At 53.6% G+C, this 20,220-nt stretch overlaps 1 protein-coding gene across 3 annotated transcripts in view; it reads right to left on the bottom strand.

The window, feature by feature from the left end:
* Positions 1-20,220, bottom strand: part of LOC140387288 (multidrug and toxin extrusion protein 1-like) — an 81,259-nt gene that overhangs the window by 53,170 nt on the left and 7,869 nt on the right. For 2 of the 3 annotated variants that reach the window (XM_072470227.1, XM_072470228.1), the window contains 3 exons: positions 6,202-6,354; positions 4,886-4,987; positions 916-984 (listed from right to left, as the gene is read on the bottom strand). In XM_072470227.1, coding sequence (XP_072326328.1) covers positions 916-984; positions 4,886-4,987; positions 6,202-6,339 — 309 coding nt within the window. In that variant the 5' untranslated portion in view covers positions 6,340-6,354. The remainder of the gene's footprint in view (positions 1-915; positions 985-4,885; positions 4,988-6,201; positions 6,355-20,220) is intronic. The other variant, XM_072470229.1, reaches the window with a different exon arrangement.

Raw genomic sequence — 20,220 nt, 5'->3', positions numbered from 1 at the left:
ACAACTCGGAAGTGTAGAAGATTTTAGTTTAGATGGGCAGCATGGTCGGCGCAGGCTTGGAGGGCCGAAGGGCCTGTTTCTGTGCTGTACTTTTCTTTGTTCTTTGTTCCACTCCAAATATGATACGTAGAGTGGGAATAATAATAATCTTTATCAGTGCCACAAGTAGGCTTACATTAACACTGCAACGAAGTTACTGTGAAAAGCCCCTAATTGCCACCCTCCGGCGCCTGTTCGGCAACACAGAGGGAGAATTCAGAATGTCCAATTCACCTAACAAACAAGTCTTTCAGGACTTGTGGGACGAAACCAGAGCACCCGGAGGAAACCCACGCAGCCACGGGGGAGAACGTGCAGACTCTGTACAGACAGTGACCCAAGCCGAAAATCGTACCTGGGACCCTGGCGCAGTGAAGCAACAGTGCTAACCACTGTGCTACCGTGCTGCCAAAAGTTACGTACTGTGACTACGTCACACAATAGGTTGCAGGTCACTTTGTTTCGGAATGCAAAAATGTGCATGAGTGAATCACCAACCTCTTTTACATTTTGCAGTGTGATTGTGCAGAGCGGGAAATGGAAAGTTGACTTGCTCTTGGCCATTTCGCTCGCTCTCAACTGAATTCGTTCTTCAGTTTCATTCATTCGCTGGTTCAGAGTCAACGGGGCATTTTCCGACCCACGGCTGAAAGAGCCTTAAGGCCAATTGTGGAAGGCTTGGAAACCAGCTGAAATCAGCTCATTCAGGGAAGTGCAGGAATGGGATCTGGGACGCCCTACCTTGTGTGGCTGACATTCCCACAGGGAATTTGCGTTTCCTAAGGCCGAAAGGTTGTAGAATTTTAACAAATTATTATTCGCTGTATAAAGAGGAAAGCGCTTCCCATTGTCCAACCTGGAGTTTGCTTCACCTACCTGAGAGATGAGTGTGTCACACGCTGTAGCCAAACCAATGCCTACGGAGGTACCTGTTATGCTTATTACCTGTCCGCAGGAAAGAAGGGAAGGGAGCATTTAGCAAGATTGTTGATCATGTCAGAAAAATGTAACAAAATTCTACAATTTCTTTTCTATAAAATTATCAAGTACCATTGTGATTTTTTAAATTTTGGCTTCTTATTCTTTTCCATTTCCTTCCCAGCAAGTATCAGCTTTTGATATTTTTGTTCTTCATTTATGGCTGTGGCTGGGCCAGCATTTATTGCCCACCCCTAATTGCCCTTGAGAAGGTGGTGGGGAGCTTCTTGAACCGCTGCAGTCCCTGTGGTGCAGGTACGCCCACAGTGCCGTTAGGGAGCAGGCTCCCGGTTCTGACCCAGCGACAGTGAAGGGGCGACGATATATTTCGAGGCCAGCATGGGGAGTGGCTTGGAGGGGGGTTTGCAGGTGGTCATGTATCCGGGTATCTGCTGCCCACGGTTCTTCTAGATGGTAGTGGTCATACGTTTGGTAGGTGCTGTCTGAGGACTGTTGGTGTATTTCCTGCAGCCATCCAGGACTCGACTGTTCCAATGGTTTTCTGGCCGGCACCCAATTTGGCACCTTCCCTCAACTTGAGCTCATCCAAAACTCTACTGCCTGTATCCCAACACGGCAAGTCCACATTACTCAAGAATGTCTGTACTCACTGACATGCATTGCCTCTCAATCCATTCGTGACTCAAAGTTAGAATTCTTATACTTGTGTTCAAATTCTTCAGAGGCCTTTTCATGCCCTATCTCTATTAATTGTTTGATCCTTACACCCCTGCGAGAACCCTCTGTTCCTCCAATTCTGCCCTGTGCTTCATCCCCCACTTCCATTACCCACCGTTGACAGCTAACCCTTCAACTGTCTGCACCCCAACCGTTGGAATTTCCATCCTAAACCTATCTGCATCACCACCTCGCGCTCCTCCTTTCCTTAAAAGCTGTCTGCGATGGGCTTCCGGGTGCGGCGATGACCAGCTAAGTCGCACGTTTCGGCAGCTCCCGGTGGAACGGACTTTTGGGCTCCTAATAGGAGCCCCAACGGCAATTTTAACGGCAGATAACACTGTGCGGTAATCCAGAAGGGAATCCCCCCTGGACACGGATGGAAAAAAGAGAGGAAAGTAGCCGGATTGCGGTGGCTCCTCTAGAGCAGCGGCCAGGAAGGCAGGCATAAAGCAAGATGGCGTCGGAAGGAGGCAGTTTAATATGGGGCCCTGACCAACAAGAGTTCCTGCGGCGTTGCGTAGATGAACTCAAAATGGAGATGAAGAAGGAGCTGTTGGCCCCGATATTACAAGCGATTGAGGGGCTAAAGGAGGAGCAAAAGACCCAGGAACAGGAGCTTCGGGTCGCGAAGGCAAAGGCTGCTGAGAATGAGGACGACACACAGGGCCTGGTGGTGAAAACGGAGATCCACGAGGCACAACACAAAAGGTGTGTGGAAAGGCTGGAGGTGCTGGAGAATAATGCGTGGAGGAAGAACCTAAGGATTCTTGGTCTTCCCGAAGGTGCATAAGGGGCGAATGTCGGGGCATGTGTGAGCACGATGCTGCACTCGTTAATGGGATCGGAGGCCCCGACGGGTCCGCTGGAGGTGGAGGGAGCCCATCGGGTTATGGCGCGAAGACCGAGGGCTGGAGAAATTCCTCGAGCAATAGTGGTGAGATTTCTCCGATATAAGGACAGAGAGATGGTCCTCAGATGGGCAAAGAAAACTCAGAGCAGTAGGTGGGAGAACGCGGTGATCCGCGTATATCAAGATTGGAGTGCGGAGGTGGCGAGAAGGAGGGCAAGCTTTAATCGGGCCAAGGCGGTGTTGCATAAAAGGAAGGTCAAATTCGGAATGCTGCAACCGGCAAGACTGTGGGTCACACATCTAGGGAAACACCACTACTTCGAAACGGCAGATGAGGCGTGGACATTTATTGTCGAGGAGAAGCTGGAGTGAGCGGGCCAGAAATAGAACGTTTGGGACAAAAGTGGGGGGGTGAATATGTGGGATGAAGGGGGGAAAAGGGGGAAGAGATGACTTCCCAAGTTGTTAAACCTGCGACCCTGTAACTTCTCTCTCTTCCCCATGTCGTGGGGGAGTGGGTGAGGGAGGATGAGGAGCTGAGGGCGCCGGCCATTGGGGGCGGGGCCAAAAGGGAAGCGCGGGCTTTATTCCCGCGCTATGGTAATCATGGCGGGAACAGGGAAGCAGGAAGGAGGGGGCCTCGCACAGTGTGAGCCGAGGTCACGGGGGGAAGCCGAGGTCGGCCAGAGTTTGCTGACTTCTGGGAGCAACATGGGGGGTGCAATTACGCTAGCTTGGGATTTAGCGGGGGGGGGGGGTGTTAACTGGGTTGCTGCTGCTGGGGAGAAGGGGGAGCTGGTATGGGAGGGACGGTCAGGGCAGGGGGGCGCCGCCTGGGGGGGATACAGCTACGTGTGAACCGGGTGAGGAGCTGGATTGAAAAAGGAAATGGCTAGTCGTCAAGGGGGGGGGGGGTAAAGAGCCCCCCAACCCGGTTGATCACGTGGAATGTGAGAGGGCTGAACGGGCCGATTAAGAGGACACAGGTACTCGCACACCTAAAGAAACTTAAGGCAGATGTGGTTATGCTTCAGGAGACGCACCTGAAGCTGATAGACCAGGTTAGACTACGCAAAGGATGGGTGGGGCAGGTGTTTCATTCGGGGCTAGACGCAAAAAACAGGGGGGTGGCCATACTAGTGGGGAAGCGGGTAATGTTTGAGGCAAAGACTATAGTGGCGGATAGTGGGGGCAGATACGTGATGGTGAGTGGCAAACTGCAAGGGGAGGTGGTGGTATTAGTTAACGTGTATGGCCCGAACTGGGATGATGCCAATTTTATGAGGCGTATGTTAGGACGAATCCCGGACCTAGAAGTGGGGAAGTTGGTAATGGGTGGAGACTTTAATACGGTGCTGGACCCAGGGCTGGACAGATCGAGGTCCAGGACCGGAAGGAGGCCGGCTGCAGCTAGGGTGCTTAAGGATTTTATGGAGCAGATGGGAGGAGTAGATCCTTGGAGATTTAGTAGACCTAGGAGTAAGGAGTTTTCGTTTTACTCCTATGTACACAAAAGTCTGCGATGAATGATAACTGTACCTTTAATGTCATGATCCCTTTAAGACTGGGTTTGGAACCCTGGGGGACTCCGCCTCCAGCTCCGCCCCCCCAGGGAGCCATATATAAGGTAATGTCCAGTAGGCAGCGTGCAGTGAGCACACTTCTCGGTAGCTGTCTGGTTCTCTGCTAATTAAAGCCTTTGTATTACCAATCATCTCTCTCGAGTTGTAATTGAGGGTATCTCACTGTCCTTAAAACCCACGTCCTTGATCATACTTTTGATCAATGATCCGAATATTTCCTTCTTTGATTCGGTGTCCAGACTTTTTAGTTGATTGCACCCCCTGTATAGCTCGTTGGGATGTTTTACTTTGTTAATGCGCTGTGTAAATTCCAGTTGTTGTTGTCAGCACAGTCCTATGTCCTTCAGCAGCCCATGAATAACTTGCACAAGTGACCAGTCCTCACGTGTGAGTCAAGTCCTGCCAGACGATTGATTATCTGTCCGTGAAGAGCATTGAGACTGAGCCCAGTCTCATTCCCACCTAATGTCCGCACACATCGGCCTTCAAGGATGGCTCATTGACAATGGTGATGAGCTGGAGTTCCGAGCTGACGTTTCTGTTCCTTAGCCCAGAGCCATTGAAGCAACTGTTGCTCTCTAATTGCCCCTCCATTGAGGGCAGCAGATAAAGGCCAGATTTCTTTACGAGGAGCATTTCATCAGCTGATAAAGGCATTAAGCTCAAAACTGATAGGAATCACCGCAATTCCATCATCATTTTATTCAGGATACTTTGCGATGAATAAATGTGCACATTTTGAACAAAAACTCACCACCGTGGCAAGACTAACAGCGTCCAATTCAACTTTTCCCAAATGTCCACAGAACACGGAGCTGACGATATTTAGTAGGAATATCATCAGCTGTGACAAAAACTGTGAAAGAAAATGAACGATAAATAATATACACCGGCCACTTAACATTGATCAAACTCTTGTTACTTCGAAAAAAAAGCCAAATTACACCAATGATACTTCTTACTGAAGGCCACTGGCTGGGATTCTCCGCCGCTGTGATTTCCGTTCCGCCGGCAGCGCGCCCACGCCTGCAGGTTTCCTGGCGGTGAGGGGTGGCCACAATGGGAAATCCCACCGGCAGGAGGCAGCAAAGGACAAGCACACGACCGGCAGTCCGGATGATCCCATCCTTTTTATTCTTTTCCCCCTTCTGCCCGCGCGGCACGGTGCCACACTGGTTAGACCACTGCCCCACAGCGCCTGGGCCCCGGGTTCAACCCCGGCCTCGGGCGATTATCCGTGCGGAGTCTGCACATTCTCCCCGTGTCTGCGTGGGTTTCCTCCGGGTGCTCCGGTTTCCTCCCACACCCCAAAGATGTGCAGGTTGGGTAGGTTGGCCGAGCTAAATTGCCCCTTAGTGCCCCAAAAGGTTAGGAGGGGTTACGGGGATGGGGTAGAGGCGTGGGCTTAAATAGGGTCCTCTTTCCAGGGTCCGGTGCAGACCCGATGGGCCGAATGGCCTCCTTCTGCACTGTAAATTCTATGATGTATGATTCTCAAAGGGTGAGGAGGCAATGATGACGTTATTGAGGTTTTCATAATTAAGAAAGAAAACGGTCAAGTTGATCCAGGCAACGTATCCACCAAGGACGGATTCAAATATCTGGATGCACAAAATGGAGAATGATACTGTGTGAAGCGAGGAAACAAAGTAAGGTGGAACCATTTCAATTGAAAGACTATAGAGTTGCAGGGTTAGCAATTTCCAAAATGGGTTGAATAAACGTAAAATTGTATAAATACAATCAGTGAAGGGAATTCGATAAAGGCGCTCAGTGAAGATGCTTGTGTATAAGACCATAAGACCTAGGTGCAGAATTAGGCCACTCGGCCCATCGAGTCTGCTCCGCCATTCAATCATGGCTGACATTTTTCTCATCCCCATTCTCCTGGCTTCTCCCCATTACCCCTGATCTCCCTGTACATTAATTAAAGTGATTATGGGCGTAGTGAAAGGAACTGTGTGAATGGGTTACTTGAAGGCAACAATAGAAATGGGTTGAAACAATGAGATACATTTCTGGAGAGCTCACTGCAGGATAGAATGTGGCATTAGGTGGGTGTAAACTCACCACTGGTAAAGCCAGTTTGGAAATACTTTTTACTTCCTGCCAGAAGTTGATGGGTATTAATCTTCTTATTTTCCTCAGGAACAGGTTACCACAGCTTTCATGGTCCTGGGCAGAGCTTGATTGCATTGAATTCCCCATTTTTCCAATCCTTCACTACAAAGCAAAAATAAACCAGTTAGAAGCCTGTAAGACCATAAGACATAGGAGCAGAGTTCGGCCACTCGGCCCATCGGGTCTGCTCCGCCATTCAATCATGGCTGACATTGTTCGCTGTTGTAAATTGAGGTTTTTATGCTGTTGTCCAGACTTAGCAGCCAGTGTTGACTCTGTGCAACGTGTTGCCTCATGGTCATCCATCACCTCCCCATCTCCATTGTTGGTGTTGCTGTTGGAGCATCAACGTTCCATTGAGAATGGTGACGTGATGATGCAAAGCACACGTGCACTACGCCCATGAATGTCACTGCCCTGTTTTCCCGCCGACACACGAAGAGGAGGTAAAATGAGGAGAAAACGTTGCTGCGAGGACAGGTAACCTTTCCACTGCCTGGAAACAGGCCAGGGGACCCTCCCATGTTGTGTTAGGGCTGGGTGGGGTCGGGATTTTTTTGTGGGCCTCGGAGATCGGGACGCCATTTCAACACCGCCCACCCCCCCCATCCCCGGAGGGCTACCCGACGGCGTCAACAGGCCCCCAGGATCAGCGATCCTGCGCCTCACAGGGGGCACTGGAGAGCCTCACGCAGCTCCAGCTGCCGATACCGGCGTCAAATGGGTGCATGCGCGCTGTGGCCGGCGCAAATTCGCGAACTCGCGAGTTTCCTTCTCCGCGCCGGCCCCGATGCAACATGGCGGAGAGCTACATAGGCTGGCGCGGAGTAAAAGAGGCCCCCACCAGGAGAAGTCGGCCCACCGATTGGTAGGCCCCGATCGTGGGCCAGGCAACGGTGGAGCCCCCCCCCTGGGGTCGGAACCCCCCTCCCCTCACCAGGCCGCCCCGCACAGGATGGACGCCGAGATCCGGCGGGTAGGACCACATGTGAACGGCGCCGACGGGACTTGGCCTCTCTCGCCGGCCACTGTGCCCACCCCGCGCGGAGAATCGCCAGGGGGCTTCTCCGGTGACTGGACAATCAGCGGACCAGTGTCGGGGCATCGTCGCGTGAATCGCGCTCTCCCCCGGCGATTCTCCAACCCGGCCCGGGGTGAGAGAATCCTGCCCAGGGTATCCCGCCGGGACTTGACCGCGTCCAGCGGCCTGGCCAGGTCGGCATCCCCGAATCGTGGAGCTGGTCTGCGCAGTGGCATGGCTGTCTGCTGTGTGGGGTTTGCTCTGCGGGATCGGTTTAAGTGCTGCTCCCCCTCGTTATCGGGGAGCTGCCGGGCGCGGTCCCGGTGAATCAGCCGGCGGGACCGTCATTTGCAGCGTGAAGCCCGTGGGGCATCGTTAAGTGGACTAATTATCACAAGATAATTCTGACGCCGGATTGGCTGTCAGGAAATGCCTGGCGATTCCCGCTCACAACCACACTTAGAATGAATTTGGTTAGATCGTATCTCATGGGTGGGATTCGCCGCGAACCAGCGGGGCAGCCACTCCGGCGTCGGGCCATCCCGAAGGTGCAGAATCCACCGCACTTTCAGGGGCTAGGCCGGCGTCAGAGTGTTTGGCGCCGCGCCAGCTGGTGCGGAAAGGCTTGGCGCCACGCCAACCGGTGTCGAAGGGCCTCCGCCGGCCGGCGCGAGTTGGCGCATGTGCGGGAGCGCCAGCGTGTGCTGGCGTGATCCCAGCGCATGCGCAGGGGGGGTTCTTCTCCGCATCGGCCATGGCGGAGGTTGACAGCGGCCGGTGAAGAGGGAAAGAGTGCTCCCCAAAACACAGGCCCCCCCCCCCCCCCCCGCGGATCGGTGGGCCTCGATCGTGGACTAGGCCACTGTGGGGGCCCTCCCGGGGACAGATCCCCCCGTGCCCCCCCCGAGGACTCTGCAGGCCGCCCGTGGAGCCAGGTCCCGCCGGTAAGGACCTGTTGTGATTTACGCCGGCGGGACCCGCCGAAAACGGGCGGCCACTCGGCCCACCGTGGGACGGAGAATCGCCCGGGGGGGGGGGGGGGGCGCTGCCAGCAGCCGCCAACCGACGCGCCGCGACTCCCGCCCCCACCAAAACCCCAGCGCCGGAGAATTCGGCACCCGGCGGGGGTCGGAGAATCCCGCCCTATATCTTTCTCCCAGAGGGTTGTGAGTGCCTGGAACACTCGTCACCAGAGAGTGGTGGAAGAACGGTCATTAGGTCTTTTTAAGGCAGAGGTAAATAGATTATTGACTGACAAGAAAGTCAAAGGTTCCCAAGAGTAGACGGGAATGTAGAATGGAGATTGCAATCAGATCAGGCATGGTCAGGCTCAAGGAGCAAAATGGCCTCCTCCTCCTAATTTGTTTTTTTTAATGCATTTTTTTTACAAACATGTATCAAAACAGGTTACAGCAAATAAACGCCCCGGGAAACATGCTTCCCATTATTCAACTATACAGTCTGTACAGACTTTTCCCCTTTTCCACCCCCCCTCCCCCCGACAAACACCTCCTCAAACATGGTCACAACCATCCCCCACCTTTCCTCAAACCCCCCTGCTGAGCCCCTTAACTCATACTTTACCTTCTCGAACCACAGGAAGCCATACAGGTCACCCTACCATGCCGCTACCCCCGGTGGTGATGCCTACGGCCACTCCAGCAAAATTCGCCGCCGTGCAATGAGAGAGGCGAAGGCTGAGACATCGGCCTTCCTCCTCTCCATGAGCTCCGGCTTCTCTGAAACCCCAAATATCGCCACCAAAAGGTCCGGGTCCTCCTTCTCCTCCACTGACCAAAAAGAAAGTGCTGGAAAATCTCAGCAGGTCTGTTAGCATCTGTAGGGAGAGAAAAGAGCTAACGTTTCGAGTCTGATGACTCTTTGTCAAGGCCTCCTCCTCCACTATCCTGGCTAAGACCGTGAACACTCCCGCCCATAATCTTCCCAAATTTTCGCAATCCCAAAATATGTGCGCGTGATTTGCTGGCCCCGCCCACACCTCTCACACTCATCTGCTACACCCTGAAAGAATCCGCTCATTCTCATCAGAGTCATATGCACCCTGTGCACCACCTTAAACTGTATCAGGCTCATCCTTGCACAAGAGGAGGTCCTGTTTACCCTACGCAGTGCCTCACTCCATACTCCCCACTTGATCTTCATTCCCAACTCTGCTTCCCATTTCTCCTTCTAATTTGTATGGTTGTTTGTAATACAAAGACTCAATGGATAAAGTCATGATTACACGTTCATTATTTTGAACTCTGATAACGATCATGGGCGAAATTCTCCGGTATCGGCGCGATGTCCGCCGACCGGCGCCCAAAACGGCGCAAATCAGTCGGGCATCGCGCCGCCCCAAAGGTGCGGAATGCTCCGCATCTTGGGGGGCCGAGCCCCAACCTTAAGGGGCTAGGCCCGCGCCGGACTAATTTCCGCCCCGCCAGCTGGCAGAAAAGGCCTTTGGTGCCCCGCCAGCTGGCGCGGAAATTACATCTCCGGGCGACGAATGCGCGGGAGCGTTAGCGGCCGCTCACAGCATCCCCGCGCATGCGCTGTGGAGTGAATCTCTTCCGCCTCCGCCATGGTGGAGACCGTGGCGAAGGCGGAAGGAAAAGAGTGCCCCACGGCACAGGCCCGCCCACGGATCGGTGAGCCCCGATCGCGGGCCAGGCCACCGTGGGGGCACCCCCCGGGGCGAGATTGCCCCGCGCCCCCCCCAGGACCCCGGAGCCCGCCCGCGCCGCCTTGTCCCACCGGTAAGGTAGGTGGTTTAATCTACGCCGGCGGGACAGGCATTTTAGCAGCGGGACTTCGGCTCATCCGGGCCGGAGAATCGCGGGGGGGGGCCCGCCAACCGGCACGGCGCGATTCCCGCCCCCGCCGAATATCCGGTGCCGGAGAATTTGGCAACCGGCGGGGGCGGGATTCACACCAGCCCCCGGCGATTCTCCGACCCGGCGGGGGGGGGTCGGAGAATCTCGCCCCAGGTATTTAATTCTCTTTGGCACAATCTCACAAGTGATGTTTAAAGTTGTGTACATTGCAGCAGCCTCTACGGTTCAAAAGTAGTTTATCCTGTCATAGTTTGAGTCAGCAAGGAAAAGAACAAGAAAATAAGACGGATGATGAAGTATTTTTCCGATGTAGTTCCTGGTCCATTGTTGAAAACGCTGCAACCATGGATATAGGCTGAGAGGTGGTAGATTATAACTGAGATGAAGAGGAACTACTTCTCGCAGAGGGTGGTGACATTGTGGCACTCGCTGCCCCATAGTGCGGTGGAACGGAATCATTAAATGGTTTCATTTGGTTTCAGAAAGGGAATGCAGCAGAGGTGGCAGAAGAGATTCTGGGAGAAGTCAACTCAGTCACCGTGACATGACAGCCAGCAGGTGAGTGATTGGCTGGTGACTGGCACGTAGTTTATATATGTTTTTTTATTTTCTATTTTCTTTTCTCTTATTCTCTCTTGGCGTTGTCGTAAAGTTAACTGAAAGGGACTTCCGGTTGCGGCTATGCCTAGGTAGGTCGCACGTTCGGCAGCTCCCGCCGGGAACGGACTTTTGGGCTCTTCAGAGGGACCCCAACGGCAATTGTTCGACGGCTTCCAGTGTGGGAAGGTGACAGCAAGGTCCCCCTGACATTATATGGATTGGACCAGGAGTGGAGCGGTTAAAAAAGTGATCCTGGTGCAGCGAAAAGTGCGAGGGAGGAAAAACAAGATGGCTTTTCCTCCCTCGCAAGAAGCAAGAAGCAAGAAAAGCAAGATGGGTGGAGACCAAGCAGCGTGGGCGCAGTGGTCGCAGGAGCAGTAGGAGTTTCTTAAACGCTGCTTTGAGGAGCTGAGGACAGAAATGCTGGCACCAATGAAGGCGGCGATTGAGAAGCTTGTGGAGACCCAGAAGGCCCAAGGGGCGGCGATCCGGGAGGTGCGGCAAAAAGCCTTGGAGAACGAGGACAAGATCTTGGGCCTGGCGGTGAAGGTGGAGGCGCACGAGGCGCTGCACAAGAGGAGGGCGGAAAAATTCGAGGACCTGGAGAACAGGTCAAGGAGGAAGAATCTTCGGATTCTGGGTCTCCCTGAAGGAGTGGAGGGGCCCAATGCCGGGGCATATATGAGCACGATGCTCAATTCGCTGATGGGCGCGGGAGCCTTCCCGAGGCCTCTGGAGCTAGATGGGGCTCACTGGGTCCTGGCAAGGAGACCCAAGGCCAACGAGCTGCCAAGGGCTGTAGTGGTGAGGTTCCACCGCTTTATGGACAGAGTGTGTGTCCTGAGATGGGCCAAAAAAGAGCGGAGCAGCAGGTGGAAGAACACGGAGATCCGAATTTACCAGGACTGGAGTGCGGAGGTGGCTAAGAAGAGGGCTGGTTTCAACCGGGCTAAGGCGGTGCTCCATCGGAAGGGGGTGAAGTTCGGGATGTTGCAGCCAGCACGATTGTGGGTCACGTTCCAAGATCGGCACCACTATTTTGATGCACTACTCATTCCATGTCGGATGATGCATGGAACTTTTTACAGACTGAAAAGTTGGACTCAAATTGAGGGTTTGTCGTGGGGGGATGTTTACTGTGTTTACCGCGTTTGGGGAATGTTCCTTTTGTTTGAGTGCTGGGTGGGGATGGGTGAATGGATTTGATGTGGGGGCTGTGGGAGAGTGTGGGCGTCGGTGTTGGAGGGGCAGGGCCCCACGGAGGAAGGGGGGGGGGGGGTGGAGGCCCGGGGATTGGAAGTTGGGGTAAGGCCGCAAAATATGAGCTGTGCCAGAGGGGGCGGGGCCGGCTCAGGAAAGCGCAGGTTTCTTCCCGCGTTAGGGAAGGATGGGGGCGGGGTCGGGGGGGGGGGGGGGGAGGGCGGTGCTGGAGAGGAGCGCACACTGACTGCCAAGGGGTGCGGGGATTCTCACACTGGGGGGTCGATGGAATGGCGGGAGAGGCCGGGGTCAGCAGGAGTCAGCTGACTTACGGGAGTGTCATGGGGGGAGCAAAGTGGCTAGATGAGGATCTAGCGGGGGGGGGGGGGGAATTGGGTTGCTGCTGCATTGGCCAAAGGGGAGCTGGAAGTAGGAGAGGTAGTCGGGGCGGGGGTCCGCCGCCTGGGGGACTGGAGGGTGCGGGAGGCGGGGGCACGTGGCTGGCCTGGAAAAGGAGATGGCTAGTCGGCAGGGGGCGGGCGGGGGGGGGTTGGTGGTGAGTAGCCCCCCATCCGGCTGATATCTTGGAATGTGAGGGGCCTGAACGGGCCGGTCAAGAGGGCCCGGGTGTTCGCGCACTTAAAGGGACGGAAGGCAGACGTGGTTATGCTCCAGGAGACACACCTGAAGGTGGCAGATTAGGTTAGGCTGAGAAAGGGATGGGTAGGGCAGGTCTTTCATTCAGGACTGGATGTGAAGAACAGAGGGGTAGCAATACTGGTGGGGAAGTGGGTGTCGTTCGAGGCACTGAATATTGTAGTGGATAATGGAGGTCGATATGTGATGGTGAGTGGTACGTTGCAGGGGGTGCGGGTGGTACTGGTAAACGTATATGCCCCGAATTGGGATGATGCCGGATTTATGAAACGCATGCTGGGTCGGTTTCCGGATCTGGAGGTAGGAAGCTTGATAATGGGGGGGGGGGGGGGACTTCAACACGGTGCTGGACCCAGCACTGGACCGTTCTAGGTCCAGGACGGGTAAGAGGCCGGCTGCGGACAAGGTGCTCAGGGGGTTTATGGACCAGATGGGGGGAGTGGATCCATGGAGGTTTGCCAGACCACTGGCCAGGGAATTTTCCTTTTTTTCCCACGTCCATAGAGCCTACTCCCGGATAGATTTTTTCATTTTGAGTAGGGCGCTAATCCCGAAAGTGGAGGGAACGGAATATTCGGCCATAGCCATCTCGGACCACGCCCCGCATTGGGTGGAGCTGGAGTTGGGGGAGGAGAGGGACCAGCGCCCGCTGTGGCGTCTAGATGTGGGATTATTGGCGGATGAGGAGGTGTGCGGGCGGGTGCGGGGGTGTATTGAAAGATATTGGGAGGCCAACGACAACGGGGAGGTGCAGGTGGGGGTAGTCTGGGAGGCGCTGAAGGCGGTGGTCAGGGGAGAGTTAATCTCCATCAGGGCCCACAGGGAGCAGAGAGAGGGGAGGGAGAGGGGGAGGTTGGTTGGGGAGATTTTAAGGGTGGACAGGAGATATGCAGAGGCCCCTGAGGAGGGACTACTCGGGGAGCGGCGGAATCTCCAGACGGAATTCGACCTGTTAACCACGGGGAAAGCAGAGTCACAGTGGAGGAAAGCGCAGGGGGCGACGTATGAGTATGGGGAGAAGGCGAGTCGGATGCTGGCACATCAGCTTCATAAGAGGGAGGCAGCGAGGGAGATTGGTGGAGTTAAGGATAGAGGGGGGAATACGGTGCGGAGTGCGGTGAAAATAAATGAGGTATTTAAGAACTTCTATGGGGATCTGTACAGGTCTGAGCCCCCAGCGGGGGAGGAGGGGATGCGACGATTCTTAGATCAGCTGAGGTTCCCAAGGGTGGAGGAGGAGCAGATGGCTGGTTTGGGGGCACCGATTGGGCTGGAGGAGCTGGTTAAAGGATTGGGGAGCATGCAGGCGGGGGAGGCCCCGGGGCCGGATGGGTTCCCGGTTGAATTCTACAGGAAATATGTAGACCTGCTGGGCCCGTTGCTAGTGAGGACTTTTAATAAGGCGAGGGAGGGGGGGACCTTGCCCCCGACAATGTCTAGGGCGCTGATTTCTTTGATCTTGAAGCGGGACAAGGATCCATTGCAATATGGGTCGTATAGGCCGATCTCGCTCCTCAATGTTGATGCTAAGTTGCTGGCTACGAGAATTGAGGACTGTATCCCGGGGGTGGTTCATGAGGACCAGACGGGATTTGTAAAGGGTAGGCAGCTAAATACAAATGTGCAGCGGCTCCTCAATGTGATTATGATGCCCTCGGTGGAGGGGGAAGCGGAGGTAGTGGCAGCTATGGACACGGAGAAGGCCTTTGACCTGGTGAAGTAGGAGTATCTTTGGGAAGTGTTGCGGAGGTTTGGGTTTGGGGAGGGGTTCACCAGTTGGGTCAGGCTACTATATAGAGCCCCAGTGGCGAGTGTGGCTATGAACCGGCAGAGGTCGGAGTACTTTCGGCTGTACCGGGGACAAGGCCCCCTTGTTGTTTGCACTTGCAATTGAGCCGCTGGCCATGGCACTGAGGGAGTCCAGGAAATGGAGTGGACTGGTCCGGGGGGGAGAGGAGCACCGAGTGTCGCTGTATGCTGACGGCCTGTTGCTGTATGTGGCGGATCCAGTGGAGGAGATGGCGGAGGTCATGCAGATCCTGAGGGAGTTTGGGGACTTTTCGGGTTTTAAACTCAACGTAGGGAAGAGTGAGTTCATTGTGGTGCATTCAGGAGGCCAGGGAAGGGGGATAGACGAGCTACCGCTGAAGAGGGCGGAAAGGATCTAAGTAGCTAGGAGTTGGGGGGCCCTGCACAAGTTCAATTTGACGCGGTTGGTGGAGCAGATGGAGGAGGATTTTAAAAGATGGGATATGCTGCCACTCTCACTAGCGGGTAGGGTGCAGTCGGTCAAAATGACGGTCCTCCCGAGGTTTCTCTTTGTGTTCCAGTGCCTTCCCATTATGATCCCCAAGGCCTTTTGCAAACGGGTAAGCAGGAGCATTATGGGATTTGTGTGGGCGAATAAGACCCCGAGGGTGAAGAGGGTGTTTCTGGAGCGTAGCAGGGACAGGGGGGGGCTGGCGTTGCCAAAATTGTGTGGTTATTATTGGGCAGCCAATATGGCTATGATCCGTAAGTGGGTAATGGAGGGAGAGGGGGCGGCATGGAAGAGGCTAGAGATGGTGTCCTGTGTGGGCACGAGCCTGAGGGCGCTGGTGACGGCATCGCTGCCGCTCTCGCCGACAAGGTACACCACGAGTCCGGTGGTGGCGGCGGCGCTGAAGATCTGGGGGCAGTGGAGGCGACACGGGCGAGGTGGGAGCCTTGGTTTGGTCCCCGATTCGGGAGAATCATCGGTTCGTCCCGGGAAGGATGGATGGGGGGTTTCGGAGCTGGCATCGGGCAGGGATTAGAAGAATGGGGGACCTGTTCATCGATGGGACGTTTGCGAGCCTAGGGTCGCTGGAGGAGGAGTTTGGGCTACCCCCGAGAAAGGCGGAAGGTGAGGGAATTCCCGCTGCTTCCGGCACTTGGGATTCAGGACAGGGTGATTTCGGGTGTGTGGGTTGGAGAAGGCAAGGTTTCGGCGATTTACCAGGCGCTGAAGGAAGAGGAGGATGCCTCGGTGGAGGAGTTAAAGGGCAAGTGGGAGGAGGAGTTGGGGAAGGAGATAGATGAGGGACTGTGGGCTGATGCCCTGAGTAGGGTTAATTCTTCCTCATCTTGCGCCAGGCTCAGCCTCATACAGTTCAAAGTTACTCACAGAGCGCATATGACAGGGGCGAGGTTGAGTAGGTTCTTTGGGGTGGAGGACAGAGGTGGGAGGTGCTCGGGGAGCCCGGCAAATCACGTCCATATGTTCTGGTCGTGCCCGGCGCTGGATGGGTTTTGGAGGGGTTTTGCGAGGACTACGTCCAAGGTGGTGAACGCCCGGGTCAAGCTGAGCTGGGGATTGGCATTATTTGGGGTATCGGACTAGCTGGGAGTGCAGGAGGCGAAAGAGGCCGGTATTCTGGCCTTTGAGTCCCTGGTAGCCCGGCGGAGGATTTTGCTACTGTGGAAAGTTGCGAAGCCCCCTAGTGTGGAAGCTTGGATCAATGACATGGCAGGGTTCATCAAGCTGGAGAGGATAAAGTTTGCGTTGCGAGGGTCTGTGCAGGGGTTCCTCGGGCAGTGGCAACCGTTCCTAGACTATCTCGCGGAGCATGAGGAGGTCAGCAGCAGCAGCCCAAGGGAGGGGGGAAGGGAGGGGGGGGGTTCTTTTGGGGTGGCGTTTGGGTGAAGGTGGGGGGGGGTTCCTATTTGTGTTTTTAAATGTTTTCTGGGGGGTTATTGTATATGGGGGAAATCCAATGTATAATTTCTGATTGTTGTGTTCTTGTTTCTTTCTTTTTGTTGGGGGGAGGGGTTTGTTAAAAATTAGTTGGAAAAATTTGAATAAATATATTGTTTCTAAAAAGTTAACTGAAAGGCTACGTCATGGCAGGACATCCCAGACCCGTGTCATGCTCCTCCTGTACGATGTGGGAATTCAGGCACCCTTCCGGTGCCCCTGACTCCTTCACAGGCAAGAACTGTGTCCAACTGTGTCCTCCTGTCAGACAGCGTGACTGCTCTGGATCTGCAGGTGGATTCGCTTCGGAGCATCCGCGATGCTGAGGAAATCACGGATAGCGCGTTCAATGAGTTGGTCACACCACAGATAAATATTACTGAGGAAAAGAGAGAATGGGTGACCACCAGGCAGAGGAAGAGTAGGAAGGCAGTGCAGGGGTCCCTGCGGTCATCTCCCTCCCAAACAGATATACCGTTTTGGATACTGTTGGGGGAGATGGCTCACCAGGGGAAGGCGGCAGCAGCCAGGTTCATGGCACCTTGGTTGGCTCTGCTGCGCAGGAGGACAGGATAAAGAGTGGCAGAGCTATAGTGATAGGAGGCTCAATGGTAAGGGGAATAGACAGGCGTTTCTGTAGATGCAGACGAGACTCCAGGATGGTACGTTGTCTCCCTGGTGCAAGGCTCAAGGATATCTCACAACGGCTACAGGGCACTCTGGAGGGGGAGAGTGAACAGCTAGTGGCCGTGGTGCATATAGGCACCAACGATATAGGTAGAAAATGCAATGGGGTCCTGCAAGCTGAATTTAGGGAGTTAGGGGTTAAACTAAAAAGCAGGACCTCAAAGGTAGTGATCTCAAGATTGCTGCCAGTGCCACATGCTTGTCAGAGTAGAAATGGTAGGAGAGATAAGATGAATACGTGGCTTGAGAGATGGTGCAAGAAGGAGGGATTCAAATTCCTGGGACATTGGAACTCGTTCTGGGGGAGGTGGGAGCAGATGGTCTGCTCCTGGGCAGGACTGGAACCGATGTCCTCAGGGGAGTGTTTGCTAGTGCTGTTGGGGAGGGTTTAAACTAATATGGCAGGGGGATGGGAACCGATGCAGGAAGTTGGAGGGAGTTGAGTTGGGGACAGAAACAAAAGGCAGTAAAGGGAAAAGTGGAAGGCCGAGAAACCAAAGACAAAAATCAAAAAGGGCAATCATCAGGGAACCACTCCTTTGTCGGACAAAAATCAAAAATCGCCCTTTAATTCTAAAAGGGCAATAAGTGTCACAAAAACAAGCCTGAAGGCTCTGGGCTGGATTCTCCGCAGCCCCGACCAAAATCCCGTTCGGCGCGGGGGCGGAGAATCCAATTTCACGCCGAAATTGGGCCCGGCGACGGTCCAGCGACTCTCCGGGACCCCACCGGCCGAGTTCCCAACGATGTGGAACTAACCACCTATTGCTGGTCGGGATGCTCATGGCCTCAGTCTGCGGCCGCCCTGATGGGGGGGGGGGGGGGGGGCGGGGGAATCGGACACGCGTTGGGGGGGGGGCCTTATAGGCGGCCCAGGGACAGATCCGCGCGGTCGGATGCTCGTGCACGCAGCCAATCGGGGGAGCGGTCTAGTTTTTTTGTGTGGCTCTGCGGCCCGAGTCTGCCATGTCACTCTGCGCGGTCGCCGTGCGCATGCACGGGCTCAAAACCAGAAGTGCGGGGGCCCGTATCCGCAGCTTAAGCTGCGTGAATTACTCTGGGTCCCTGCTCGCCCCCTGCAGGGCTGTGAATTAGCTCCACCTATTCCCAGGAATCTACAGAGTAAAATGGCAGCATTTTTACGCTGGTGTGGGGACATAGTCCCATTGTAGGAGAATCCAGCCCTCTGTGTCTCAATGTGAGGAGCATTTGTAATAAGGTTGATGAATTAACTGTGCACACAATCATTAAAGGATATAATGAAATTGCGATCACAGAGACCTGGCCCCAGGGTGACCAAGGATGGGAACTCAACTCAACATCCAGGGGTATTCAATATACAGGAAAGATAGAAGGAAAGGAAAGGGAGGTGGGGTGGCGTTGCTGATTAAAGAGGAGATTAACGCAATAGTAAGGAAGGACATCAGACTGGACAATGTGGAATCTGTATGGGTGGAGCTGCGGAACACCAAAGGGCAAAAAAACGTTAATGGGAGTTGTGTACAGACCACCAAACAGTAGTTGTGAGGTTGGGGATGGCATCAAACAGGAAATTTGAGATGCGTGCAGTAAGGGTTATTATGGATGACTTCAATCTGCATATTGATTGGGCTAATCAATCAGGTAGCAATGCGATGGAGAATGATTTCCTGGAATGTATAAGGGATGGTTTTCTCGATCATTATGTCGAGGAACTACCCAGAGAACATGCCACCCTAGACTGGGTATTGTGCAATGCGAGAGGATTAATTAGCAATGTTGTGATGCGAGGTCCTATAGGGAAGAGAGACCATAATATGATAAAATTCTTCGTTAAGTTGGAGATTGACACTGTTAAGTCTGAGACTAGGGTCCTGAATTAAAGAAAGCTAACTTTGGTGGTATGAGGTATGCATTGGCTAGGATAAGCTGGCAAAGGATATTTAAGGGGTTGACGGTGGACAGGTAATGGCGGATATTTAAAGAAGACATGGATGAACTTCAAACATTGTGCATCCTTGTCTGGAGTAAGACGGGGAAGGTGGCTCAACTATGGCTAACAAGGGAAATCAGGGATAGTATTAAAGCCAAAGAGGAAGCATATATATTGACCAGAAAAAACAGCAAGCCTGAGGACTAGGAGATATTTTAAATTCAGCAGAGGAGGGCAAAGGGTTTAATTCGGAAAGGGAAAATAGAATACAAGAGTAAGCTTGCAGAAAACAGAAAAATTGACTGCAAAAGCTTCTATAGATATGTGAAGAGGAAAAGACTGGCGAAGACAAATGTAGGTCCCTTAGTTAGAATCAGGTGACAATATAATGGGCAACAAAGAGATGGCAGACCAGCTAAACAAATACTTTGGATCTGTCTTCACTAAGGAGGACTCAAATAACCTTCCGGAAATACGAGGGGACAGAGGGTCTCGCATGTAGGAGGAACTGAAGGAAATCCTTATTAGTCAGGAAATTGCATTGGGGAAATTGATTGCATTTAAATCCATGCTCTGCATCCCAGAGTACTTAAGGAAGTGGCCCTAGAAATAGTGGACACACTGGTGATCATTTTCCAGCATTTTATAGACTCTGGAAGAGTTCCAATGGATTGGAAGGGTAGCCCCACTTTAAAAAAAAGGAGGGAGAGAGAAAACAGGTTATTATAGACCGGTTAGCCTGACATCGGTGGTGGGGAAAATGTTGGAGTCAATTATTAAGGATGAAATAAATGAGCATTTGGGAAGCGGGGACAGGATCGGTCCAAGTCAGCATGGATCCACTAAAGGGAAAGCATGCTTGACAAATCTTGCTGATTATTTTGAGGATTAACCAGTTGAGTGGACAAGGGTGAACCAGTGTATGTAGTGTATGTGGACTTTCAAAAGGCTTTTGACAAAGTCCCACAGAAGAAATTAGTGAGCAAAATTAAAGCTCATGGTCTTGGGGGTAATGTATTGATGTGGATAGAGAACTGGTTGGCAGACAGGAAGCAGAGAGTGTGAATAAATGGGTCCTTTTCAGAGTGGCAGGCAGTGACTAGTGGGGTACCGCAGGGTTCAGTGCTGGGACCCCAGCTGTTCACAATATACATTCATGATTTGGACGAAGGAATTGCAATATCTCCAAATTTGCGGACGACACTAAGCTGGGTGGCAGTGTGTGCTGTGAGGAGGATGCAAAGAGGCTGCAGGGTGACTGGGACAGGCTGGCTGGGTGGGCAAATACTTGGCAAATGCAGTATAATGTGGGTAAATGTGAGGTTATCCACTTTGGTGT

The sequence above is a fragment of the Scyliorhinus torazame genome, chromosome 12, assembly GCF_047496885.1.
Source record: "Scyliorhinus torazame isolate Kashiwa2021f chromosome 12, sScyTor2.1, whole genome shotgun sequence".
NCBI classification, from domain to species: domain Eukaryota; kingdom Metazoa; phylum Chordata; class Chondrichthyes; order Carcharhiniformes; family Scyliorhinidae; genus Scyliorhinus; species Scyliorhinus torazame.
This window is presented reverse-complemented; position numbering and strand designations above follow the sequence as displayed.